General features: G+C 48.3%; 1 protein-coding gene across 3 annotated transcripts in view; it reads left to right on the top strand.

The window, feature by feature from the left end:
- The window catches only part of MAGI3 (membrane associated guanylate kinase, WW and PDZ domain containing 3), a 177,589-nt gene that overhangs the window by 136,233 nt on the left and 18,198 nt on the right, over nt 1-23,158 (top strand). For all 3 annotated transcript variants that reach the window (XM_045816463.1, XM_045816462.1, XM_045816464.1), the window contains exons 8-15: nt 2,098-2,192; nt 4,832-5,020; nt 7,550-8,155; nt 9,379-9,410; nt 11,583-11,739; nt 13,746-13,837; nt 15,747-15,939; nt 17,929-18,117. In XM_045816463.1, coding sequence (XP_045672419.1) covers nt 2,098-2,192; nt 4,832-5,020; nt 7,550-8,155; nt 9,379-9,410; nt 11,583-11,739; nt 13,746-13,837; nt 15,747-15,939; nt 17,929-18,117 — 1,553 coding nt within the window. The remainder of the gene's footprint in view (nt 1-2,097; nt 2,193-4,831; nt 5,021-7,549; nt 8,156-9,378; nt 9,411-11,582; nt 11,740-13,745; nt 13,838-15,746; nt 15,940-17,928; nt 18,118-23,158) is intronic.

Genomic DNA, 23,158 nt, shown 5'->3' with positions numbered 1-23,158 from the left:
TTCCAGAAGAATGCCTGTATAAGGAATGTTGTCTCATTGTACTACGTTAAATGTCTCGGTGCACTTCGGTAGCCAAGGGAAAGCGCACGTCCGATCCAGCACCTCAGACTCTCCACGGAGGAATAATGGTTTTGTTTGCTGAGATGAACTTTTAAAACCCATATGGTGTACACAAAACTCTTAGCACAGATGAGATTCAAAATTATATAAATGTATTTAATCGTGCTTGTTGGCTACCCTTATTTAATTTTTCTGATAATCTTTAATCTCCTCTCTTCACATAGCCAGTCATATGGAAAACAAAATCTGTTACATCTTAGCAATGTTGCAAATATAAGTAACTAAGTGAAAAGGAGACTGTTTTTACTTTTTTGTTTTGTTTTGGGGAGGCATTTTAATCTAGGCAGTTTAAGGTGACAGATGCAGTTCCTTCACTACAATCTTACATTCTTCTGTCAGAGAATTTTCAGGAAGAGGATTCCTCGTTTGCATATTTCTATTCTCTTCTCCCACACATTGCAAAGAGGATAAATACGAATTACTACTTTTTATGTTCTTACATCTGGGAGGCAAAGTGAGTCATTCTAGCTCTGGATGACGTGAGGAGTGAGCCCAGGTCCTTTCTAAACAGGTTTATTCTTATTTTTTTGAAGTGCCAGTTTCTAGTTGTTTAATTTTTTCAAGGATAATGTCCGTATTGAATGAATACCTTTAGAAGTAGCACCTAGCTTAACACCAGTGATCTTCATTTTTGCCGAAGGTTGAACAGTTAGTTGATCAGGCGCCCCTCGCAGTCAGCGGCAAGAGCTCTCTCGAGCTTTTGTGCCGTCGGAGCCCGGAGAGTGTCAGGCGGAGCTGGCCAGCTGCAGAGCTCTGAAAGCAGTAACCGCCCCGGCCTCGGGGTTGTCGAGACACTGAAGTGACAGAGAGGCCTGGCAGCTGCCCCCTCCGCTGCCACCGCCATTAATGTTCACAAACAGCAACGGAGTTTTGCAAGTCCCGTGACTGTTCTTGTGCAGGTGTTTTAGTCCTCAGCCCGTCTGAAGACCATCAGTCTGAAGACGGTCAAACCTGAGATGCGACTGGCTTGGTGTTTGTCGGAGTTCAGTAACGTTGCTTTTTAAAAAGCGGATTCTGCTGGAAAATGCGTGTCATTAGGCTGAAACACACGTGTGCTTTGGGAGCGCTGGCATATCATTCCCATGGCTTCCGCACTGGACCTGTCTGTGGCCCTGAGCATCTTGCACGGCAGCTGCATTCGGAGCCAGGGTCCCCTGGCCGCCCTGCCCGGGGAACCCTGGCCTGTCCCCCCTGCAGCTCGTCCTCTCGCCCACAGGGTGTTACAGGCACTGGTGGCTGGTCACTCACCCCCTCTGTGTCCCTCTTCTGTGCGTCTCCCCCAGACTTGTGTGCTTTCCGGGTCAATGTGAGTGTCCCCAAATCAGAAATGCCCGTCAAACTTACGTTGCAATTACATAACTCATCTAATCATTATGTAATTAAGAAGAAATTTAAGTGCAGAGAAGTTGTTCTGTGAGAATGTAATTTGATAAAAGCAAGCCTCTTTCTGACTTGCTGCTGAATTGGCGTGGGCGAGTCAGTCAAAAAGTAACAGTGAAATTCTGGAAGGCTTCTGCACCCGGGTTTCTTCGAAAGTATCTTCATAGCTGCTTCATTTTAGAGAAACTTAAAACCCTCCTACTGTTAACTGCCTTTTTAAAAAGCTGCTCAGTTACCAACAGTTATGATTACATCTGCTATGAGGACTACTACAGTTTTTTGAGTATTTAGACTAAAACTTGGCTTTTATTTTTATTTGTTTTTTAATTTACTTTTTAGTGTTTTTTCCCCTATCACCCTGCGTTCACAAAGCTGTGTGACTGCGTCCGCGGCGTTGACTTCTAGGCCTCGCCTCTGGGCTTCACTTTGGTTGCCAAAAGCCCCTCCGCCGGGGTGTGCCAGCTCCTCTCGTCCCGCGCCTGGAGATCCGAACCGTCCCTGACACCGCGGTGACGGGACGGTCTGGCGGCCAGTTTTCAAATAGCGTGTAACTCTTTCATCTTAAACTGAAATTGCATGTTTTTCTACACTTTACAGTCACCTTAACCAGAAAACCCAGTTTGAAAATCCAGTGGAGGAAGCCAAGAGGAAAAAGCAGTCAGGACAGCCTGATGTGGGGTCTTCAAAACCAGGTAGGACCTTCTCCCGGCCTGTGACACACACGTGCTGACGGAGTTCAGGGTGACGACTCGGAGCTCTTCGCTGTCGGGGCTCTGAAATCCAACAGGGCTTGCCTCGTTTTTGTCGCCGTGAAGGTGGGGCGGATCTTGGCCCCACACTGGAATGTTTGAGAAGACTGACGTTTTCCTCCTGCCGTGTGAACCGCTGGGAGAAGGGCGTAACAGCGAGGGCATTGTTACGGGTCGAGGATTCAAAGATTGGTTTGATTCCTAATGTTTAAGGCCAGGCCAGTGATGGATCTCTCATTCGTTATGAGTGTCTGCCCAGTTCATTGCTTTAGGTCTGCTATCAGCCGCCATCCAGGATTCTTCATTAACTGATACCAAGAAATACTAAATAAGTCCATCATATTATTTGCCTCTCAAATGGGATGGTATTAATAATACTAAGGTCATTTAGGGAACATTTTAAAACTCAGTGGGTTCTGAGATTTGGGGGAGCCTAGCCATGTGTATTTTGAAAAAGCTGCCCAGCGATTTCTTACCTTCCGCTCTTCCCTCCCCGTCTCCTCCCCTTCTCCGTCTGTCATTAACAACCACATTAGCAACCTGTGTGGTCATATTATAATGACCCAGTAGTCTCCCCACCTCTGTCACCCATGAGAGAAACAGTTCCTTCTTGTAGCTACTTTTCAAAAACCTAGTCCCCTCTCTCAAGTTTTGCATTTGATTGAGCAAATATTTTTAGTTTAACAAATCTTTTGGAGCACCCACCTTATGCCCAGGGCCTTGCCAAGAATATGGTATTCAAAAACAATTAGACAGGCCTAGCCCTCAACAGATGACAGCCTCGTGTAGGAAATGAATGGTCACAACATAGGATGACAGGTGGCATCCTAGCATAACAGTTAAATGTGCACGGGTGCGCAGGGTTGAATCCCAGCTGTGTGACTTCGGGTGAGTTCCCTAAACTCTCTGTGCCTCTGTGTTCCTCGTCTAAAGAATAGGGGTGATACTATTCTTATCTCCTAAGGTGGTTCGGAGTGGCAGATTACCCTAATACAACTAAAGTGCTTACAGTGTGTCTGCAAATGGTGACAAAGAAGTGGTGCCTTTCATTGTCATTAATAGAGACGTACAAGGGGCAGTGGCGGCATGACGCTGGAGCACTCAGCGCTGCTTTGGTGGAGAAAGTCACGGGGGCCATGGGGGGCGGGGCTTGCAAAGCAGAGGGCCCATCACTTCTGAGCTGGGTCTCGAGGTGTCAGGAAAAGTCAAATCAGAAAGATGGAAATTTTAGAGGACATGAAAGTCCACAGCAACATCATCCACTGTAGCCAGAAAGTGGAAATAACCCCAGTGTCCACCCGCTGACAGATGGATGAAAGGAGTGAGATCTGTCTGTCCGTGCAGCGAGCGGATCGCTCTCTGGCAGTGGAAAGAGTGCAGTGCTGACACACGCTGCGACACAAACGAACCTCGGAAATGTTCGGGCATTGAGAGGGGCCACTCGGAAGACCTCATGTCGTGTGACTGCGGTTTTTGATAAATGTCCAGACCGGGCAAATCCGTAGACAGCTGGATGAGCGGCTGCTCAAGGCTAGGTGGGGAAGTGTTCAGGTCGGGAAGTGCAGTGACTCACTGCTCACGGGCCTGGGATTTCGTGTCGGAGGAAGGAGAAGTTTTCCTAGAATTAGGTCATGGTGACAATCCAGCAGCACTCACTTGTACACTGTAAGTGGCTGCATTCCGGCGTATGTGAATTATATCTCAGTAGAACTGTTAAAAAATATTTGGCAGAACATGTTAAACCATCTTTTAAAAAGTTTCCAGCGATGCTCTGGAAATTACAAATCTGTCCGTCCTGGTCCTCTCGGGGTTTCCAGAGGCGCCCTGATGGCAACCATCGTGGTGGGGGTGGGGCGGGGAGGTCCTGGGGACCGGAAGGGAGGTGCTCCCTGCAAACGTGGACCGCTTTCAGTCCTGAGACGTCTGAGGAAATCGCTAAAAATAGGCTTGTCAGTGGAGCTGTGCTTTTCTTCCTCGGAAACATCCACTAAACATAAATGAAAGAAACAGGAAGCTACTTCCTGTGTTTAGGGATTCTCTCCTCCCGTCAGACGTCCATGCAAAGCCACAGAAAGCCCGGGCTGTCCTTAGGAGAAGCTCTGCAAACAGCCCCTCTCATAGGTGTGTGGCGGCTGTCTCCATCTTCCCAGCACTGTCTGCACACTCGGCTCAGTGGGCGCCTGTGCAGGGGAAGGGCACAGCGCAATGGGCGTCGCTGGCTCTCAGGAGTTTAATAGTCCGGTTGCACCTCCCGTTTTGAGTCCAGACAAGGGGCTCCTGGGGTGAAAGTAAGTACAAACAAGGCAATGAGGGGGAGGAAGAAGTAGGTGCTTTTACCTTTCAAATAACAAGGAAGGATCCTAGAAAAGAGAAATAATTCACTATCATTTTTTTTTTTAGTGATTTACTGGTAGTTTATGAATTTAAATTCTAACTGTTCCATAACATTAGAGTCTCTCTGATTTTTTCTTCTCTGTGGTTCGTTGTGTTTTAAGTTACACGACTACCTTAAATATTGCCTTCAGGGGCCGTAGTCATTGTCACAGTTTTCGTTCTCAAAGCCGTTTCTCATTTCGGCCCAGACATGGAGAAGCCCCACTTCACCCGAGACCCGGCCCAGCTGAAGGGCATCCTGGTGCGCGCGGCGCTGAGGAAAAGCGCGATGGGCTTCGGCTTCACCATCATCGGCGGGGACAGGCCCGACGAGTTCCTGCAGGTGAAGAACGTGCTGAAAGACGGGCCTGCCGCTCAGGACGGGAAGATCGCACCAGGTGGGCAGCTTCTCGGAACGGCTTGAAGAGCAGTGATGCTAGAACAAGACTTAGCGTGCAAGGACACACACACACACACACACACACACACACACACACAGGGTGCGGCAGAAGTAAGGCCTGCGTGAGTGTAGTTGGTGGGGTAATAATATGGGCGTGATAGTGTGTAGTTTTAATTTGAACATTTCACTTAAAATGTCATATGGTGTGTTTGAGTGCAATATTGTCATGTTACAGAATTACATGCTTATGATTTTATAATAAAAGATTTTGTAATAAAAAGGGCCATTATTTGTACCAGACCCTGTACATCTGCCTTCATGATAAATATGTATGTGTACGTATTCTGGATATTACGTACCATCTGCATTAGCATCTGGGGCAATACTTCATTAAAAATGATTCAAGCATTTTTAAATTTCTGTAGCAAAAATGTATGACTAAGTATATAATACTATAAATATCAATATGTAAGTATATATTGCACTATATAATTTATATAGAGAGACAGAACTAAGTTATACAAATGAAGGAGATTTCTGTGTTAAAACAGCTTATCCTTTAAATTAGGTACATATTAGTTTTAAGGGAGAGCCATCTTTACAAATATGTGGAAACAAAAAAGGTATTATATTTATTAATTTTCAAATAGTTTGTATAATTTCGGGCTAACTCTTTGGCTCTACTAAGCTAGGGATTTACGAACCATCTCAGAAAACTACTTGATTGTTTGGATTTCTTCGGTTACGCGGGGTACTTTTGGAGCTACCTGACATTAACCTCTAATCTTCTTTGAAAAATGATCCATTGTTATGTTTATAGTGGCACCAAACAAATTGTCCCCCATTGTTCTCCCAAGTTTTTTTTGTTTTTTCCTTAGTCTCACTGATTGTAAATAAAATTAAGCAACTGTTTGGAGAATGATAGGCATACATTACCATTTTTACAGAGCTGAACCAATTTGTCTTTTCTATCATTTTCCTAACCTCATCATTTCTAGAAGTTTGAATGTGGCTGACAGTGTTGATAGCAAAGGGAAGTTCAAGGCTGGTTACAGATTCCGAAGGCGGTTGAAACGCTGTTTTCCAGGAGGGTTTTAGTATTCCACTGAGGTTGCCCCTCGCGCCGTTGACTGGACTTCCCTGATCCCCTGTCATTTCACCCGCCCTGTGAGCGCAGCCTGCAGGTGGGCAGTCCCGAAGTCATCCGACTTTCCACGGTGCATGTCGGCCTGTGTCCAGCCAGGATATGGGGTCTCTCAAACTATGCTTTCCCATGCAGGTGATGGGAACTTAGAACATACTTAGTCAAAAGTTATGTTTGTAAAGATCATTATTTCAGCCTTCCTCTATTACATTATAAAATAAGCTCTAGAGATTAAAATTAATAAATTTTTTTAAGTTTTCAGTTTTGACTTTTTGAGCATTTTGTCCATGGAACACAACTCGTAGCTATTATCTATGCTGTTGAGATTTTACTATATTCAGATTTGTCTAAAATGATCTTACTTGCATAGCAATACAATACTTCCATGAAAATTCTGGGGTTTTAACCAGGGGAGAATAAGTCAAAACTTTGTTTCTGATCAGTCTAATTTCTGTATCTTAGGTTTGGAAACAAATTTCCGCAGACTCATGTTTTTTAAAAAACATTCATGTTGACTTTTCTAAAGCCTACATGCAATCAGAACAAATTAAAGTAACTCTATTTGGCAATAATCTTTTAATTAGTTACATTCAAGTAAAAGCAGCAAACGGGCGAGACAGTGGAGGACAGATTTTAAAAGTGGAGGCTATGTTCGAAAAGCACAGCTGGGGAATGTCAAGTAGTTGTGGCCCTAATAATGTGAAATTGGGGCAGCGGAGCCAACTTTTACAAGGTTAGTTAGTTTCACTGGCTTCTCAGTGTCTTCATACAGCCTTTGCTTGTGTTGAATTTTGTGTTGCTTGTTTCTCCTTGTGAAATCTGAATTACAACAAGTTGAAACTCTAGAAAAAGAAGGATGCTTAAAAGAAACTATATTCACAACAACGCTATTCTAATCTTTAGCCCTACATTATGAATTTTTAATGACATCGTAATGGCTTCTTCAAAGTCAAGAAATGAGGTGGTATTTGAAGATTGCCTTTTCCTGCAGGGAGTCGGTGGGAGTTACTTGCTCCTCCCCTGTGTGCTGAGTGGCTGCTACAACGCACCTCGCTGGTGCGGCACGTGGGTGGGACGCAGAGGATATACTAACAATGATCATATGAATTTGCACTTATTTTTGGTGTGAGTCCCTTGAGCTTGAGGTCGTAACCCTTTGCTACAGAGATCATTAAGATTTGTACATTTATGCATTCTTTCTAGAGAGGAGTCGCAGAGGGAGAGCCACATGTCTGTATTCAAAACCAGCAGTTAGCGAGCAGGAAGAGGTTTCCAGAATTCAAATTCAGATGCTAAATTTAAGTTATTTCTGTGTCCCCTGACAACAAAAAAATGAACTTGTCCGGTGGTTTTAATGTCATCACCACGGTTATCTGTTACCAGGCGACGTCATTGTAGATATCAACGGCAACTGTGTCCTTGGCCACACCCACGCAGATGTCGTCCAGATGTTTCAGCTGGTGCCTGTCAATCAGTACGTGAACCTCACCTTGTGTCGTGGTTACCCGCTGCCGGACGACAGTGAAGACCCTGTCGTGGACATGGTGGCCGCTACCCCTGTCGTCAACGGGCAGTCAGCCGCCAGGGGAGACACTGGCGGGAGCACTCAGGACTTCAGGTCGGGAGCCCTGGTCCTGGACCAGAACGGGAAGTCGGGACAGCCCCTGGCCAGCGACCGCCTCAATGGGCCGTCGGATCCGAGCGAGCAGAGGGCGTCCACGGCGTCGTCGGGCAGCTCGCAGCCGGACCTCGTGACTGTGCCTCTGGTCAAGGGCCCCAAGGGCTTCGGGTTCGCCATCGCGGACAGCCCCTCGGGACAGAAGGTGAAGATGATCCTGGACAGTCAGTGGTGTCCGGGCCTCCGGAAGGGGGACATAATTAAGGAAATCTACCACCAGAACGTGCAGAGTTTGACCCACCTGCAGGTGGTGGAGGTGCTGAAGCAGTTTCCGGTGGGGGCGGACGTGCCCTTGCTCATCCTGAGAGGAGGTGAGTGAGCGCACCGCACCGCGGGAGCAGGCCTCGGTGCGCACGCATCGCGGTCTGCTGCTTGTCCTCCCTCACCGGTCAGGACGTCTTTGCCCTGCAGGCCCAGCTGGTCAGCAGGGGGCATTTCCAGAAGCTTCTGTCGGCTTCCATAAACAGTATCTCTTGCAGAAGATTCCTTAGTTATTGATAGTTTCACATATACATGATGGATTTCTTTTCCTCTATATTCTTTTAAAAATCTGATTTATGGCTTTAATGATTGGAGAGAGTCACACCGTGAAGTCGTCGTGTTACTTCACTTGAAATACGCCCTCTTACTTCCGTCTTCTCTGTGGAGGACACCAGCAGAGATGGACTCCCTCCATCACTGGCACGTGGGTGGGCCCCCTCCCCCTCCCTGAAGGCGTCTGAGAGGCCCACCCAGCCCCTCTGTGGAGGAGCAGCGTGTTGGGCGGCCCGCCAGTCTGCTCCGTGAGAGCGACCGTGATAACCTGCGCTCGGGAAGCTTCCGTCTTAAGCTCCAGTCCCCATCCTTAAATGTTAATTAAACCCCACAGTGCCGCCCGTGTGAGAGAAATACAATTTTTATTTTCCAAGGTCATCAGCAGGCACGAGCTGCCCCCAGACATTATCAGTTCAGGCCCAGGGACCGATCCCACAGTCTGCATGTTGATGGGCTTTCTGAAGGCTGTGCCTGCGAATGACTAGTGCGTGAACGGATCAAGTCTGGCTCTTCACTCGTTTACTTATCTCTCTGGCTTTTAGTTTTCATATTTGAGTCGTTTAACTTCATTGCATTATTTTGGTTTGCTTTTGCTTATTCTCATGTCTCTGAACTATTTTTGTTTCTTTTCTGTGATGCGGTGGCATGTGCTCAGGGGATGGGCCAGAGGGTTCTCCGGAGTTTGCGCAGATAAGACAGGGGCCAGCGTGTGGTTCAGGTTGGCTGCCAGTTCCTTGCCATGTTCCCTGCATGTCCTGTGGTATAGGGAGATAATGTTACTCTAGTTCAGCCTTATCTGTAAAACAGTGGTAACATTCAGGCCTGAGGACTGCCATAAAAATGAACAGTTCATGTATAATGCCTGGCACATGGGAGGTGTCAGACAGAGAGAGAATTTACTAGCCTTTGGAAAGTTGAAGCTAGTTTATCTTAAATGTTAAAAGTATTTGTAATCTGGAAATGCTTCCTCTGTTTTTAAAATTTGGCTTATTTTTTTAAGGTCCTCCTTCACCAACGAAAACTACCAAAATGGTGAGTACACAGCAGCCCTCAAATGCTTCTTCCCAACACACCAGAAGGGATGCCCCCGGCCCCTGTGTGAGGACCGCCCCCTGCAGCCGGGACTGGCCCACCCAGGAGAAGTAGGAGCCAGGCTGCCCTGGGCTTGTGTCCGACACTCAGAGGGAAGCGTGGGGGTTAGACGAAGCCCCGCAGAGAAGAGATGCGCTGTCCTGGTTAAGTACGTCTATTGGAGGAATACGAGAGGCCCAAACTACCAGTAGGCCTGTCCTCTAAACCAGCAATTTTCACCTGGCATGCCGCAAGAGTTTTTAAAACATGCAATACCTGACTGTTTATTCAGGGGCACTGACCTCTTTTCTCTTAGATCGTAAAAAAAAAAAAAAAAAGAAAGAAAGAAAGAAAATGACAGCCAACACAACAATAGCTGACTGGTGTGAGTGAATCAAAATTACACCTATTTTTTGTCAGATTAGCAAAAAATACAGTTTTTGGTGTGCTGCAGAATTCTAGTGATGCGTCTGTGTGTGCCGCGAGAGGAGAAAGATGGAAAACCACTGCTCTGAACAGTGAACTGTGGTCACGCTGCAGGGCCGGCTCAGGAGCCCCTCTCGGTGTGGGCGGGACTGTATGGCTGCGCCTTGGCGCCCGGGGGGCAGAGGCGGGGTTGCTTCTCGAATTTCACGGAGACCGTGAATACCCACGTTTAGACGACCTTCTGGGCCCAGTGTGCCGGGGTCACAGCGACAGGCCGTCAGAGGTGGAGCAGCGTTTTCATGGGCGTCCTGAATAACCGAGTAGCCGACTGAAGGGCGTGTAGAGAGAATGAGACCAAAGGAGGCGGCGGCACCAGACGAATGATGCTGTTTGAGAGACTGTGTGAGGTGCACACACGCAGCTTCTCCAGCAGCCACAGCCACCGGATGGGGACCAACGGTTTCGTGGGAAATCCCGAACAGATCTGCCGTGCTCGCGCTGGAGTCTGTCGTCTCACAGCTGAAGGACGTCGTCCATGACCGTGAACCACGGTGACAAAAGGGAAGACCATCATCGCATGTCAGATGGATAGATTCTTTCTAGCCCACCAAATAGGATCCTCTGCAGATTTGCTGCCCTGTGGACCCGAAGGAAAGAAACGCTGCACTTTAAGAGACTGAGCCACCTGGGTCCAGTGGACAGAACTTCCAGTTCAGTTAAAACTGCACTGTCGTTTTCTCCATTTCTCTGGTTCCTCTCGAGACCGTTCTTCCCTCTCGTGCCACCTTACCGATTTCATTGTGGATGCCGGTACGGCAGGGTGACCCCAGTGCTCCCAAGCGGACAGCAGTCCTCGCTGACGCTGGCTGCTCCGGTCTCCCTGCCATCGGCCTGGGTCTGAGTCAGCGAAGGGTCCCCTCCGGCCCCTCCCCGCTCACAGACACCAGCTGCCCCTGCACCCCGGTCGGTGTGAATTGTTTTATCACACACGTCTGTCATCCCCTTCTCCCCCCCATAACTCAGGGCAGCGAGCTGTTCTCAAAACCCTGTTTTTTCAAGCTGTTTGTTGGATTTCATTGTTAAGACACTTTGAAAGAACTCTGCTTGGATGTTACTTTGCTGCAAGTGCCATCTGAATGGAAAAACTGCAGAAATACTGTTTCCCCTCATCTGATTGGCTGGCAGTGGTGCTCGTCTCCCTGACACACTGGGCTTGGCCACGCAGGTCTTCCCGACCTAACTAGGGTAACCCTTCCTGCTGCGTTTGCTCGGAAAGAATGTTCTCCCGAACATCCTCACTGGGAGGCAGATCCAGCGAGCGGGGAGGCAGGGCTTCCTGAGGATCTTCTCCCCGCCTCCCTTCCTCCCTGTGCTCCACTTAGAAGCGCTGCTGGGTTGCGTCGCCACTCATCTTCTCAAAGGCGACTTGCGTCTTGCTTTTGGAGAGCAGGGCAAGAGGGCTCAGAGGACTGATTAAGGCCGTTCTCTTGATATCACTGTGAGCCTTCTCTAGTTTCAGTTAAATATGTTTCAGCCAAACTCCCGTGACCATGGAGGCCTGCCCCCCTGCAGCGCAGCCGCGCCCCTGGCTCTGACCACCACCTCTGCCCCCGGCATCAGTGACATGCGCAGTTCAGACAAGCGTTTTGTGAACTAACCGACCATCTGGCTTCTTAAAATACTAAGTAAGGCCCTTTTACATTTCAGAAAGCAGATAAAAAGGACAATTCAGGAAGTCTGGAGGCCATAAATGAGCCCATGCCCCAGCCGATGCCTTTCCCGCCCAGCATTATCAGGTCAGGATCCCCGAAACTGGATCCCTCTGAGGTCTACCTGAAATCTAAGACTTTGTATGAAGATAAACGTAAGTAGTTGTGCAGTATTTCAGGGGAGCATGTGACAAAATACATTTGAATTTTTTTAAACTGGGGCCTGTCCATCTTTCAAAACCATGTTGACAAGTTACTCCTTCATTCCCATTCTAATATCACTCCGGGCTTCTTCCGTCTGCATTCAGCTTCATTCATTCAGTCATTCTTTTCAGAAACACGCATTAAGTGCCTACTGTCTACCCAACATCAAAGTCAGTAATGGGAATAAAGAGATAAATACATAGGTTGCATAGGCCCTGCACCCAAAAAGATGGTTAAACCTAAATGGAAAAAACAAATATGTAATCAAATAAGTGTGCAAATAAGTACAAATCAGCCTGGCCGGTGCAGTAACAGAAGGGCGGACAGCACGGAGTGAGGCCGCAGGAGGAAGCGGTCAGTTTCACCACCATGGGTAGCAGGAGTGGCAGGCACTGCTTCATACAGGAAGTTGGGGTTTAGCCATGTCTTCGAAGACAAAGAAGCGTTTGCAGGACAGTTAGGAGGGAAAGAAAAGGAATAGCATTTGCACCTCGGCCTTGCATGGTCTGGGTGCTGCAAGAGGGTTGGTGTGGCTGGGCGTGGTTGTCAAGGGAAACCAGAGGGCAGGAGCCCGTTGTGGAGGCCCAGTGTCGGCCAGAGGAGTGGTGGGCAGCCACGGAGTGACTTCAGCTCTAGGGGTGATATCACTGGGCTGAGTTTCAGAAAGGTTTTCCAGGCCGGGCAGTGGAGGGTGATGAACCAGAGGGCTCTGCGACGTGAGGAGGAAACCGAAGCGCAAGCAGGCTCCTGCAGAGCCCAGCTGAGGGGCAAGGAGGGGAGAGGGTGCGCAGGGCAGAGGCTGAGGTCCACGCTGGTTAGTTACTGATGCTGATCCTTCCCGAAGGAAAGTTGCAGATTGGAATGGGTTTGATTTTCTTAATGTGTTTGTTTTTAAGAGATTTAAATCTACCTTGGAAGAGATGTACCCAGGTGGAAATATTCTGTATAATTGACTTCATAGTTATTTAACCAATTGTAGATCTTTGATCGTCCCAGGCCATGTTTAAGGAAGATGAGAACCAGGCGTAAGCACGGCAAGGCAGTGGTTTAAATTAGTGCAGCTGTGGAGAATCCCTTTCTCCAGACTCCCGTCCACGTCCTGATACTTTCTGAAACTTGGCATAAGCTCCCCGATCCCTTTGGGCCTCACCCATAAAATAATCGAGTTGGACTCAGGAGCCCTTTTCTCTCTAAAGTTCTCTTTTCCCTTTCTAGAAAACACTTCTTACTTACAAGTAACATTAGTAATAAGATCTTAGGTGCAAAGTAGCTTATCCTGACTTGATATTCTGACGGATGCCCCGTTCGTGGGGCAGGATGGTGGGGCTGGACCGTGGAGGTCAGGCTGAGTTTAATCCTCTGCTGTTTCCCTCCTGTGTGACGCTGGTTCCTCAGGTTCCCCAGCTAGAAAATGGGGCTAAGAACAGGTGTTAACTGTTATTTAATTGTCTTTTAAAATAATATCATTTTGCAAAATGAGGCTCAGTAGCAGCTCATGTGGAATGCTTTTCCAAAACAAAGGTATGAGGTTAGGAGTAGCATTAAAGCATTTTATGGTCTCTCTTTTTCCAGGATTTGCCCATGTTAATTGAGATAATTTGTACCTATCAAATATCAAGCTTAAATGAGATAATTCTGAATTTAATGTGGTAGTATTGATTTGAGGGCATGAGGAGTTAATGGCAGTGTAATGCTGAGAACATGGACATGAGAGTAAATATTCCTAAAGCATTCTTGATACAGAGTTTTGTTTGGGACTCAAAACAAAGGTTTATAATGGAATTGTTTGTGGTGTTACACGCCTATGTAAATTTTTGCATCTCAGAAAGTTCTGAGAATGTAGTTTATTGACCTCTATAATATTATCCTACTAAATACTGAATTTTGTTTTATTTTAATTCTTTCAAAGTAAACCAAAGTATTCATTCATTTAAAAAAAAATTCTGGTTTTCCCTAGCGCCAAACACCAAAGATTTGGACGTTTTTCTTCGGAAGCAGGAGTCGGGGTTTGGCTTCAGGGTGCTGGGCGGAGACGGACCCGACCAATCTGTGAGTTGAAACGCTTCGGGCTTGGGCTGCTCCTGTTCTCATTTTGAAGTGGCAGTTGGGTAGAATATGGTTTTTGTTGTTTTCTCTTTCTTTTTTTTTTGAATTTTGTTTTCTCTGACAGTTTCACTGTTATGAGGAGAACTGCGGTTCTCTTGGTGTCATGGTCCCTCCGTGGACTTGGGGCCCCCGAGGCTGAAGCCGGAGGCGCAAACCGGCTGTGTCAGCCATCAGTTGGGCAGGGATTAATTTCTCTGTGTGCTTAATGCGTGTTTTAAATTTTTACTTCCTTTTGCCTTCATTAAACAGGTTTTAAGACATTTTTCTTTTCTAAGGAAGCTATAATTCAAAACCCTATTTACCGCAGTCACTCCGGCTCCTGGATGTTCCGTAACCACTCGGCGTGAGCCATGAATGTCGTGTTGCCTAGTCCACATTACTCACCGCGTTGTTGATGGGCTGACATTTTTGTGCTCAGCGCTTTGCATGCCGTTTCATCTGTCACCTGTGAGACTAGAAGAATATAAAATAATTGTGTTTCTGTCCAGAAAGCACGAGGCTATGCTTACAAGGCATTTAAAATCTAGAATTTTATTTATACATGATGCTCACATCAAGTTAGAGAGCAAGTGTAGTGGGTATTATTTTTAAGTTTTGCCCTTTGAATGACAGAAATAATGCAGTTTGTAGAATTTAAGAATGTACTTAAGTTTTGGGGGAACATAATGTCAAGAATGACGATATGATTATCCTGCTGGCAAGTTAGGTGAGTAACAGTCATCTGTCCAAACGGCAGGCATTCTTCTGCTTCTGAACAGAGCATTGATTTCTGCGGCGTAAGTGTGCACTGGTGAGCCGCGTGGGGTGCAGCTGACACAGCTTCCCCGACGTGGGCCAGACATGAGGGGCCGGGATTATTTCCGAAGGGAGCCGGAGTGCCGTTTCACTGCTTCCGATTTTGGTGGTGCTCAGAGTGGTCACTTAGACATTTTCAGAATTTTTCTCAAACAACTTGAGAGGGAACTTTGTCTTAAATGTCAGGTTTTAGAAGCTCTGAAACTAGCGCCAACATTCAGGATGCCTAATTATTATAGGATTTTTTTGTAATCCTCACCCAAGGATACGTTTATTGATCATAGAGAAAGAGAAACATCAATGTGAGAGAGAAACATTGACTGGTTGCCTCCTACACATGCCCCGACTGGGGGTCAAACCCACAACCCAGGCATTTGCCCTGACTGGGAATCGAACCCTCAACCTTGTGGGTATGCAGGACAACCCTCCAACCCACTGAGCCACCCGGCCAGGGCTAATTACAGGATTTTAATTGCTGGCCAGCGGAATGACCTAGACATGTTCACCTAGATGCCCGTGAGCCTTAGGACACTCTGGTCCCCAAACATCCTGACTGCTTTGAGATTTGAGAACCAGAAACGTTTCTGTTTTATCTGCTGAACTTGTACTGTTAGCCAGACGTGGCAGCAGTACTGTGAGACTGATCCAGCTGCCGTGGACCCGGAGTGAGAAGTTTTCTCGATGGCAACAGACCTTCCTTCCCTTTCATGCTCACCCCGCAGAAGTGCGTTTTCTGAGTTTCATGTTGTTGTTTAGTTGTAGTGACGGCGGCACTCTTTCAAGTTATCGCACAGCTTTGCATTTCCCACCTTCTCTGTCCTCACCTCAGAGGACCCAGAACGGGTGATGTGGTGTGGTTATTTGCAGGGCCGATTTGGAGAATGGTCCCACTCTAAGGCATCCCCTCTCCCAAGCGTGACCGTTTCCGTAGCTGCACTGCGGGAACCCGTGGGTTTGCGCAGGACTGAGGCAGGAAGTCCTCGCTGCAGCCGCTGCGGATCCGAGCAGGTCCCGGCGGACCCGCAGAGCAGCAACCCGCGCTTTGTCGTCCTGGCAGATATACATCGGGGCCATCGTCCCCCTGGGCGCCGCTGAGAAGGACGGCCGGCTGCGTGCGGCCGACGAGCTGATGTGCATCGACGGCATTCCCGTCAAGGGGAAGTCCCACAAGCAAGTGCTGGACCTGATGACCACCGCCGCCCGCAACGGCCACGTGCTGCTCACCGTGCGCAGGAAGATCTTCTGTGGCGGTAGGCAGCCCCGCTCCCGCTCTGCCCGGTCGGGAAACGGCGCGCAGACTCCGCCCACCTGCCCTGGGGTTTTGCGGGTTGTTTTACGTATTTCGTGTTAGCCATGTATGAGACAGCGGCTCCTACAGAGCCGTCTGGTGCGGCCCAGGGCCTCATTGTGGGAGGTCTTGTACGGTCAAAAGGATTCGGAAATAGCACTACTGTCGAAAAAGAGAAATTGGGGTCTTCCGTGTTAAGGGTGTGCTCGCAGATTGATGAAGTCACCAGGTTCGGTCTGTTTTCTTAAAAACTAATGCACAGCCATTCAGTTGTCCTGCGTGTTGCAATAGCTTCATATCAAAGGTTTTTGGATCCTGGTGAATTCCTAACTATTCAGAGGACAGAATGTTTCTACCTGAGAAGTTGTGGTATCATTTAACCTGACATTTAGTGAGTGCTTACTGTGCCCTGGGCAGACGGATTGTTTTACTGAACCTTCACAACGCCGAGATGTAAATACTGCCGTGACCCAGCGCCAGTGACTCATGGAAAGGCTGGGACACATGTGGCTGGTCGGTCGTAGGGCTGGGATTAAAGCGGGTGTTTCACGCAGAGCCGGGCTCCAGATTGTACCCTCAGATACAAACCTCTCTTACATTTTGCTCATCGATAGCTTTGTGACTATCAAAGAGAAATTTTTGGAAGTGACTTCTTGCCACATAAAGTCATACAAAGCCACCCACCTGTAGCACAAGATAGGAAGCCCCTGAGGGCGGGGTGTTTGTCCATTCAGCCGCGTGCTGGACCCCAGCCCTCGGAACGCCGCCCTGGCACCGAGGGGATGTCAGTCCGTGTGTTGACTCGACGACTGTGGCATCACTCTGAACATGAGGCCCTGCTTTGACTGCAACGCCCCGAGTAAAGCCCGGCCTGTCTTCGGAAAGGTCAGGCGTTTGGAGACCCACACGGGTTTGTTGACGCGGCGTCACCTCCCTTCGGTGGTGCTGGAGTCGGCACGCAGCGGCCCGCAGTATAGACGTACCTCGCCGTAAAAACAGGGTGTTGGACGCCAGAGGCTGGCTCTCCAGGACAGCGTCCTGAGACGTTTCAGCCTCATCTGATGTCACTGCAGACGTTTTTAGCTAATTTGTTCCAATCTGCATGACACTAAAAAATGCTTTATTTTTCATTAACGATTGGGTGTTGGTGGCTTTTTGTTGAGATTCAAAAACAGTCTCAGAAATCAGATAGCTGTTGAGCCAGAACAGACGCCACCTGTGTGTACTCGTCAATGGCAGCGTGTTGTGGTGGTTAATGATGATTTGTATGAACTCATGGCACACAATTTACCTTTTAAAAGAATCAATTAGGATTAACTTGTACTGTTATTCCTCAAATCGTGATGCCATCCTTGGAGGGGAAGGTGCAGGCTAACTGGCCGCTCGCAGGGATCCCGGCAGGCAGGACCTCTGCCCGAGGAAGGTCGCTGTCCGTGCGGACAGCTTGTTCCGGGCCTGGGAGCTGCCCTCCCCGCTCCCGGCCAGAGGCAGCCCCTCTGTGCTGCTGCCACCGCTTCCCAGATGGCACGGAGCTCAGTCCCTGCACTCAGTCACCGTGCAAGTTGACTTTAAAAGGAAGTTCATTCACTGTGTCATTCCTCATCATCAGCTTTTGTTAGAGTCACTGGTCAAGGCTGAACCCTGTTCTGGAATTCAAGCAATGTCTTGAAGAACATCTTTTACTGTCAGGTGTCGCGGATGCTTCCAAAAACCCCCTTTCCCGTGAGAGTGCATTGTGCGTCTTTCCGGTTGCTTCCGTCTGGGCTTTGCAGCCACTAGACAGGCTGCTGCCCCATCTGCTCCTGCCCAGAGCTCACGTGGGTGGGGGTGTGAGGCTTTTCTGTTTCCTTACTAGAAACAATGTTTTCGTGAGAGGTTCAGCACAAAATGACTTTAGTTATCAAAAATTACAATGCGCCAGAAATATCAAAATCGGTCATGTTTATTGTAGAGAAACAACCTGAGGATGACAGCTCCCAAGCCTTTGTTCCAACACAGAACGGGTCTCCCCGCCTGAGCCGAGCGGAAGCGGCAGCCCGGCCTGCGCCCCAGGAGGCCTACGATGTCGTCCTGCAGCGGAAGGAGAAGGAAGGGTTCGGCTTCGTCATCCTCACCTCCAAAAACAAGCCGCCTCCGGGAGGTAAGGGCGGCTGTGTCCCGTCGTCACAACCGAGGAGTTCTGTCTCCTGAGTCTCCCACTGGAGTATAGGAAACCGAGCAGGAATTATGGGTGAACGGCCTTAGAGACTTCACTTTTTAAGAATGATGAAAATTGTCTTTGTTTTCAAAATCAGGTAATCTGAACCAAACCTCCTAGACTTCAGGTTTGTGTATCATCTCAGATTCCAGAAAAGCAGTGTTAGCAGCTGAGTTTGCATCAAGATTATCTTTGGCCTTGGCTGATGTGGCTCAGTGGGTTGGGTGCTGTCCCGTAAACCAAAAGTTGCTGGTTTGATTCCCAGTCAGGGCGTAGGCCTGGGTTGCAGGCCAGCCTTCCATTCAGGCGTGCAAGAGGCAAACACCTATCGATGTTTCTCTCACACATGGATGTTTCTCTCTTCTTTCTCCCCTCTCTTCCCCTCTCTCAAAGAATAAATAAAATCTTTTTTGAAAAGATTAGCTTTGACAGTATATCAGGAACAGGATCTAGTTATTAGTAAAAGAACTGTACTGAATTTTTTTAATATAGGGACACAGGTTTGTTTTTTAGTTAGGAAAATTGTGTGTGCAGAAATGAACTAAATGCTAAAAGTAGTTTATTTTTTTAATATTTTCTTATTTTAAATTTTATTTATTTTTAGAGAGGGGGAAGGGAAGGAGAAAGAGAGGGAAAAAAACATCAATGTGTGGTTGCCTCTTGCACACCCCGTACTGGGGACCTGGCCTGCAACCCAGGCATGTGCATGGACTGGGAATCAAACTGGCGACCCTTTGTTTGCAGACCTATGCTCAATCCACTTAGCCACACCAGCCCGGAAGAAGTAGTTTAATAATTGCCATATTCTAGCTCTAAAGTGACCTTCTTGAATAATAAGCATTCTTCCCTTTTATTTATGACTCGTTGAAAGGTAAAAATTTTGTCAGAACATTTAAAAATTCATCTAAATATCCTGAACCTGGTTTAACAGAATATTCTCCGGTGCAAAGGATGAATATGTACATATTAATTCCATCACCAAAGAGGAATTACCTTTAGTATATTCAGGGCTGTTAAGATTCAACAAATTAAATATTTGTCTTAGCGGTTCTAAGAAATAATTATCTCTAAATATAATTATAAAATCCAAACGCATATGAGAACGAGCAAACAAACATTTATGTTTCACGTGTGCCCAGTAACTTATGTTTCTAAGGCACACAGCCCCTGAGGACGCCCCCTGCCCTGCCCGTGGGTTTGGTCCTTTCCTGGGCAGTGAGACCCGCCCCTGGTAGACGTGACGGCCGGTCGCTGAAATCCTAGCGAACAAAGCAGGCAGTTCCAGGACAGTGCTGTGAGCCAAGCGATTTGGCGCAAATCTCGCCAAAGTGAATGCACGTGTGTAGAGCAAGAAGCCTGGGACCTGCGTGAGCTGCTTCTCTGGGATCAGGCCACTGCTCACGGCCGCGGCTTTCTGTTTTCCATAAGCAGTTGCTATGGTAACACTGGGAGCTGGAGCTGCCGCTGATGCTGTGAGGATGATTATGTGGCCTGTCTCAGAGAAATGAAAGAAAGAGCTTTTAGGTGGATTTCACGTTGTATCATTGGAAATAAGGATCTCCAAAAACTACCATTTCAGGTCATCGTATTCTCACTCTAATGCCACACAAGAATCCTAGGCTTTCAGACTCAGCAAAAACGGTGGTGAGATTATTACCCAGTATGATAGATGCTAAGCACTTTTTATACTGAAGATACTCCTTTTCTAGCACTATAAAAAATTATGGGAGAGTGTCCTGGCTGGTGTGGCTCAGTGGATTGAGCACCAGCCTGAGAAACAAAGGGTTGCCAGTTCAATTCCCAGTCAGGACACATGCCTGGGTTGCAGGCTAGGTCCCCAGTAGGGGGTGCACGAGAGGCAACCACGTGCTGATATTTCTCTCTTTCTCCTTCCTTTCTCCACTCTAAAAATAAATAAAATCTTTTTTTTTATTATTTAAAAAGTCCATTTTCACCATTTAACTAAGCGAGTTAGAGGAATTCGGTAAAATAAGGTGCATTACTCAAACATGTTTAACATCTTTATATTGATTGTATTTAAAAATTATGTTACATTTTAATATATATTTAATACATTCTTATTTGCATACATTATAGTAGTTTATATTTAAAATTTCCATGGTTTACACTTATCTGTTTAAACTCTTCCTGACTGTTGTGATGGTCCCGGGCACCGCAGATCTCTGTACAAGACAATCTCATTAGACGCTGGGCTTTGTAATCAGACAGACTTGGACTCGAGCCCTGCTTGAGTCTCGTACCGGCCGTCTGGTATCGGGCACATCGCTGACCCTGCACGAGCGCCAGTGCCCTCTGTAAAATGAGGATGGGGGTGCCCCTTGCTGTCTCTCCCGAGTCTGAGGATTATGGGAGGTGATGCATTGAGTTCTTAGCCTGGACCCGCAAGACGTGTTCACCGCTGGTGCTTGGCGTGAGCTTCTGCTGCCGCTGTCAGCGTCGCTGTTTATGAAACTGTTTGTCACCGTCTCTTGATCTTTTTTTAAAAGAAACTTTAAAAAGTGTATTAATGAGATGGGAAAGAAAGCCCAATTAAAATGTAAGATTGAGGCAGTGGCTAATGTGTGGCAGGAAATGAGTGTTTGCAGCTCATTAATTATCAGCTTGAATGGTAAATTAGGCTGAGGTTGGCAATGAGTTTTGGATAAAGCACTCGAGATTTTCGGTCATGGCGCAAAACCAGGACTGGTAATTCCGCTGAAATGCTAGTTAACAGTTCACAAAGCACTGAGCCCTGCAGGCGCTCTCCTTGGAGCTCCATTCACCTCTTACCGTTGGAGGAGAGGGCCCGGGGGAGGCCGGGCGCGGGAGCCGTCCCTCAGAGCCTGAGCCGAAGCAGCAGGGACCTGTGTCCGAGTGGGTCCTTCTTCGTGGACCTTGTGCTGTTGGTAGAGAAGGGTGTTTCGTGCAGTGCAGACTGTCTTTCCTTCTGATCAAATGTGCTTCTCGTGACATTCGTCGTCACGAGAAAAGGCCCCAGGGGCACCTCTAATACCAGTGCTGAAACCCTGAGACTCCCTGCCATTTTTCAGAGACGGGGGTCGGGGTCCCGCACCTTTGGGCCCAGCTGGGATCAGTGCTAAGTGAACGGGGTGCCCAGGAAAGATCTGAAGACGAAGAGCAGGACTTGGCTAGTTTTTGCTTTGCCAGCACCTGAGAGGTTTTCGTGTTTCTCTTTCCTACCACATGCTTTTCGGTTCTGGTTGCAAAGGGTCTCTTTGAGAAGGGGACATTCTCAGTGACTGTCCTTTCTTTCCCTGAGATGCAGTGTTTTCAAAGCACCACTGCAGTCTCGGCCTCTGGGCCGGCCAGTCTGTGAGACGCGGTGAGGCCAGAGGTGAAGGAAGCCGGGCACACCGACTGGCAGGGCCGAGGCAGGACTCCCGACTCTCCCTTGGCCGTGTCCGCTGAGGGGTTACCTTGGAAACAGTGCATCCTGAGCGTGTTCAGAAGCTGCCTTTCCACCAGTCTGTCTGCTGTTTCTGACCATCCTGCCGGTCCTGCTCTAAATGCCGAGACCAGGACGGCCTGAGACTTTCACCGTCCCTCCCCCAGGAGGCCGGCCCTCCAGGAGGTCCTTTCCTGCGAGCCGACCACACGGCTCGCCCAGTGAGGACGGAGCCACGGGGCCTCCGGAGGCTCGTTCTGTCCGATGGTGTCCCCAGTCTGATCGGACCCCGTCCCGTGGGCCAGGGGCTGAGTCATTTTCTTCTCGGGGGATCTGGAACGAACACTGTGTGTGAGCCAGTCTTTTCCGAGAAGGAGAGTCACCGAGGTATTGATCTGGGAAGTCCCCGTGGGGCCCGCCGCATGAGTCACCGGGCGCCTGCCCAGGCACCTGTTGTGCCGTCAGTGAGTCAGCTCCCGCACCTGGCGTGCACAGACCCTGACCCCCGCCCCGCACTCTCCTGACTGCTTTGTTTGTAAGGAAGATGGCATAACGAGGGCTTGAGATGGTTCAGAGCAGAAGGCACTTGCTTCCAACCTCAACTTCCTCTTCTTTGAGATGAAATCTCCCGCTGTGTAATCCTGGAAGAGCAGGAAACACGGCGTCCACCGGGACGGGAATCACGACCAGCAGCAACTTCCAGTTCCGAACGCAGGTCTAGTAAGGCGTCCCTCACACACACCCGCTGAGGCCCAGGCAGCCTTAGGGAGGTGCTCATCTCACTGGGGGGGCGAACATGGTCACGGTGCCATTTAGAACACTAACTGTCCCCATCCGAAACAGGCAGTCAGCGGGGCCCCAGGGCCTGGGGAGTGCACCGTCCCAGGCAGGGAGAGTCTCAGAGAACACACACAGGTGCCCCTCTTCAGGTGGTGAGGGGCACTCGGACGAGGCTCCTCAGTGTCGGAGAACTCGTTTTAAGCCACAAAAACAGCAAAGTGCCTTACCAGCCAGGGAAGCCTTCAGCAGTATGGACGGGGGTGGGGAGGGGTTGGGACCGAATGGCACAGAGGTGCACAGGGCCTAGGCTCGGCTTCGCACGTTCAGGGTAGGGTTTTATCCGTGAGCCAAATAATGGTAACGTAAACATTAGGGTTCTAACTCTCAGCTTTCCTGATTTTAGAAAGATCTAGAGGCTGGCCCTGGCTGGTGTGGCTCAGTTGGTTGGAGTGCCATCCCGTAACTGAAAGGTCACTGGTTCGATTCCTGGTCGGGGCACATGCCTCAGTTGAGGTTTTGATCTTTGATCCAGGCACGTGCGACCCCCAGTCAGGGCGCGTGTGGGAGACAACCAGTCGATGCTTCTGATGCTTCTCTCTCACATCGATGTTATTCTCTCTCCTTCCTCTCTCTCTAAAAAGCAATGAAAAATGTCCTTGGGTGAAGATTTTAAAAATTAAAAAAAAAAAGATCTAAAGGCCTAAATAAAAGGAATTAACTTTGTTTTACAACTAAGCAGGATTCATCTGAGTGGTCAGTCAGCCTTTCCCTGTACCTGGGTTTCTGGCAGACCGTCTG

This window comes from Phyllostomus hastatus, unplaced genomic scaffold, assembly GCF_019186645.2.
Source record: "Phyllostomus hastatus isolate PE091 unplaced genomic scaffold, TTU_PhHast_1.1 phas_scaffold_216, whole genome shotgun sequence".
In the NCBI taxonomy this organism is placed as follows: Eukaryota; Metazoa; Chordata; class Mammalia; order Chiroptera; family Phyllostomidae; genus Phyllostomus; species Phyllostomus hastatus.
This window is presented reverse-complemented; position numbering and strand designations above follow the sequence as displayed.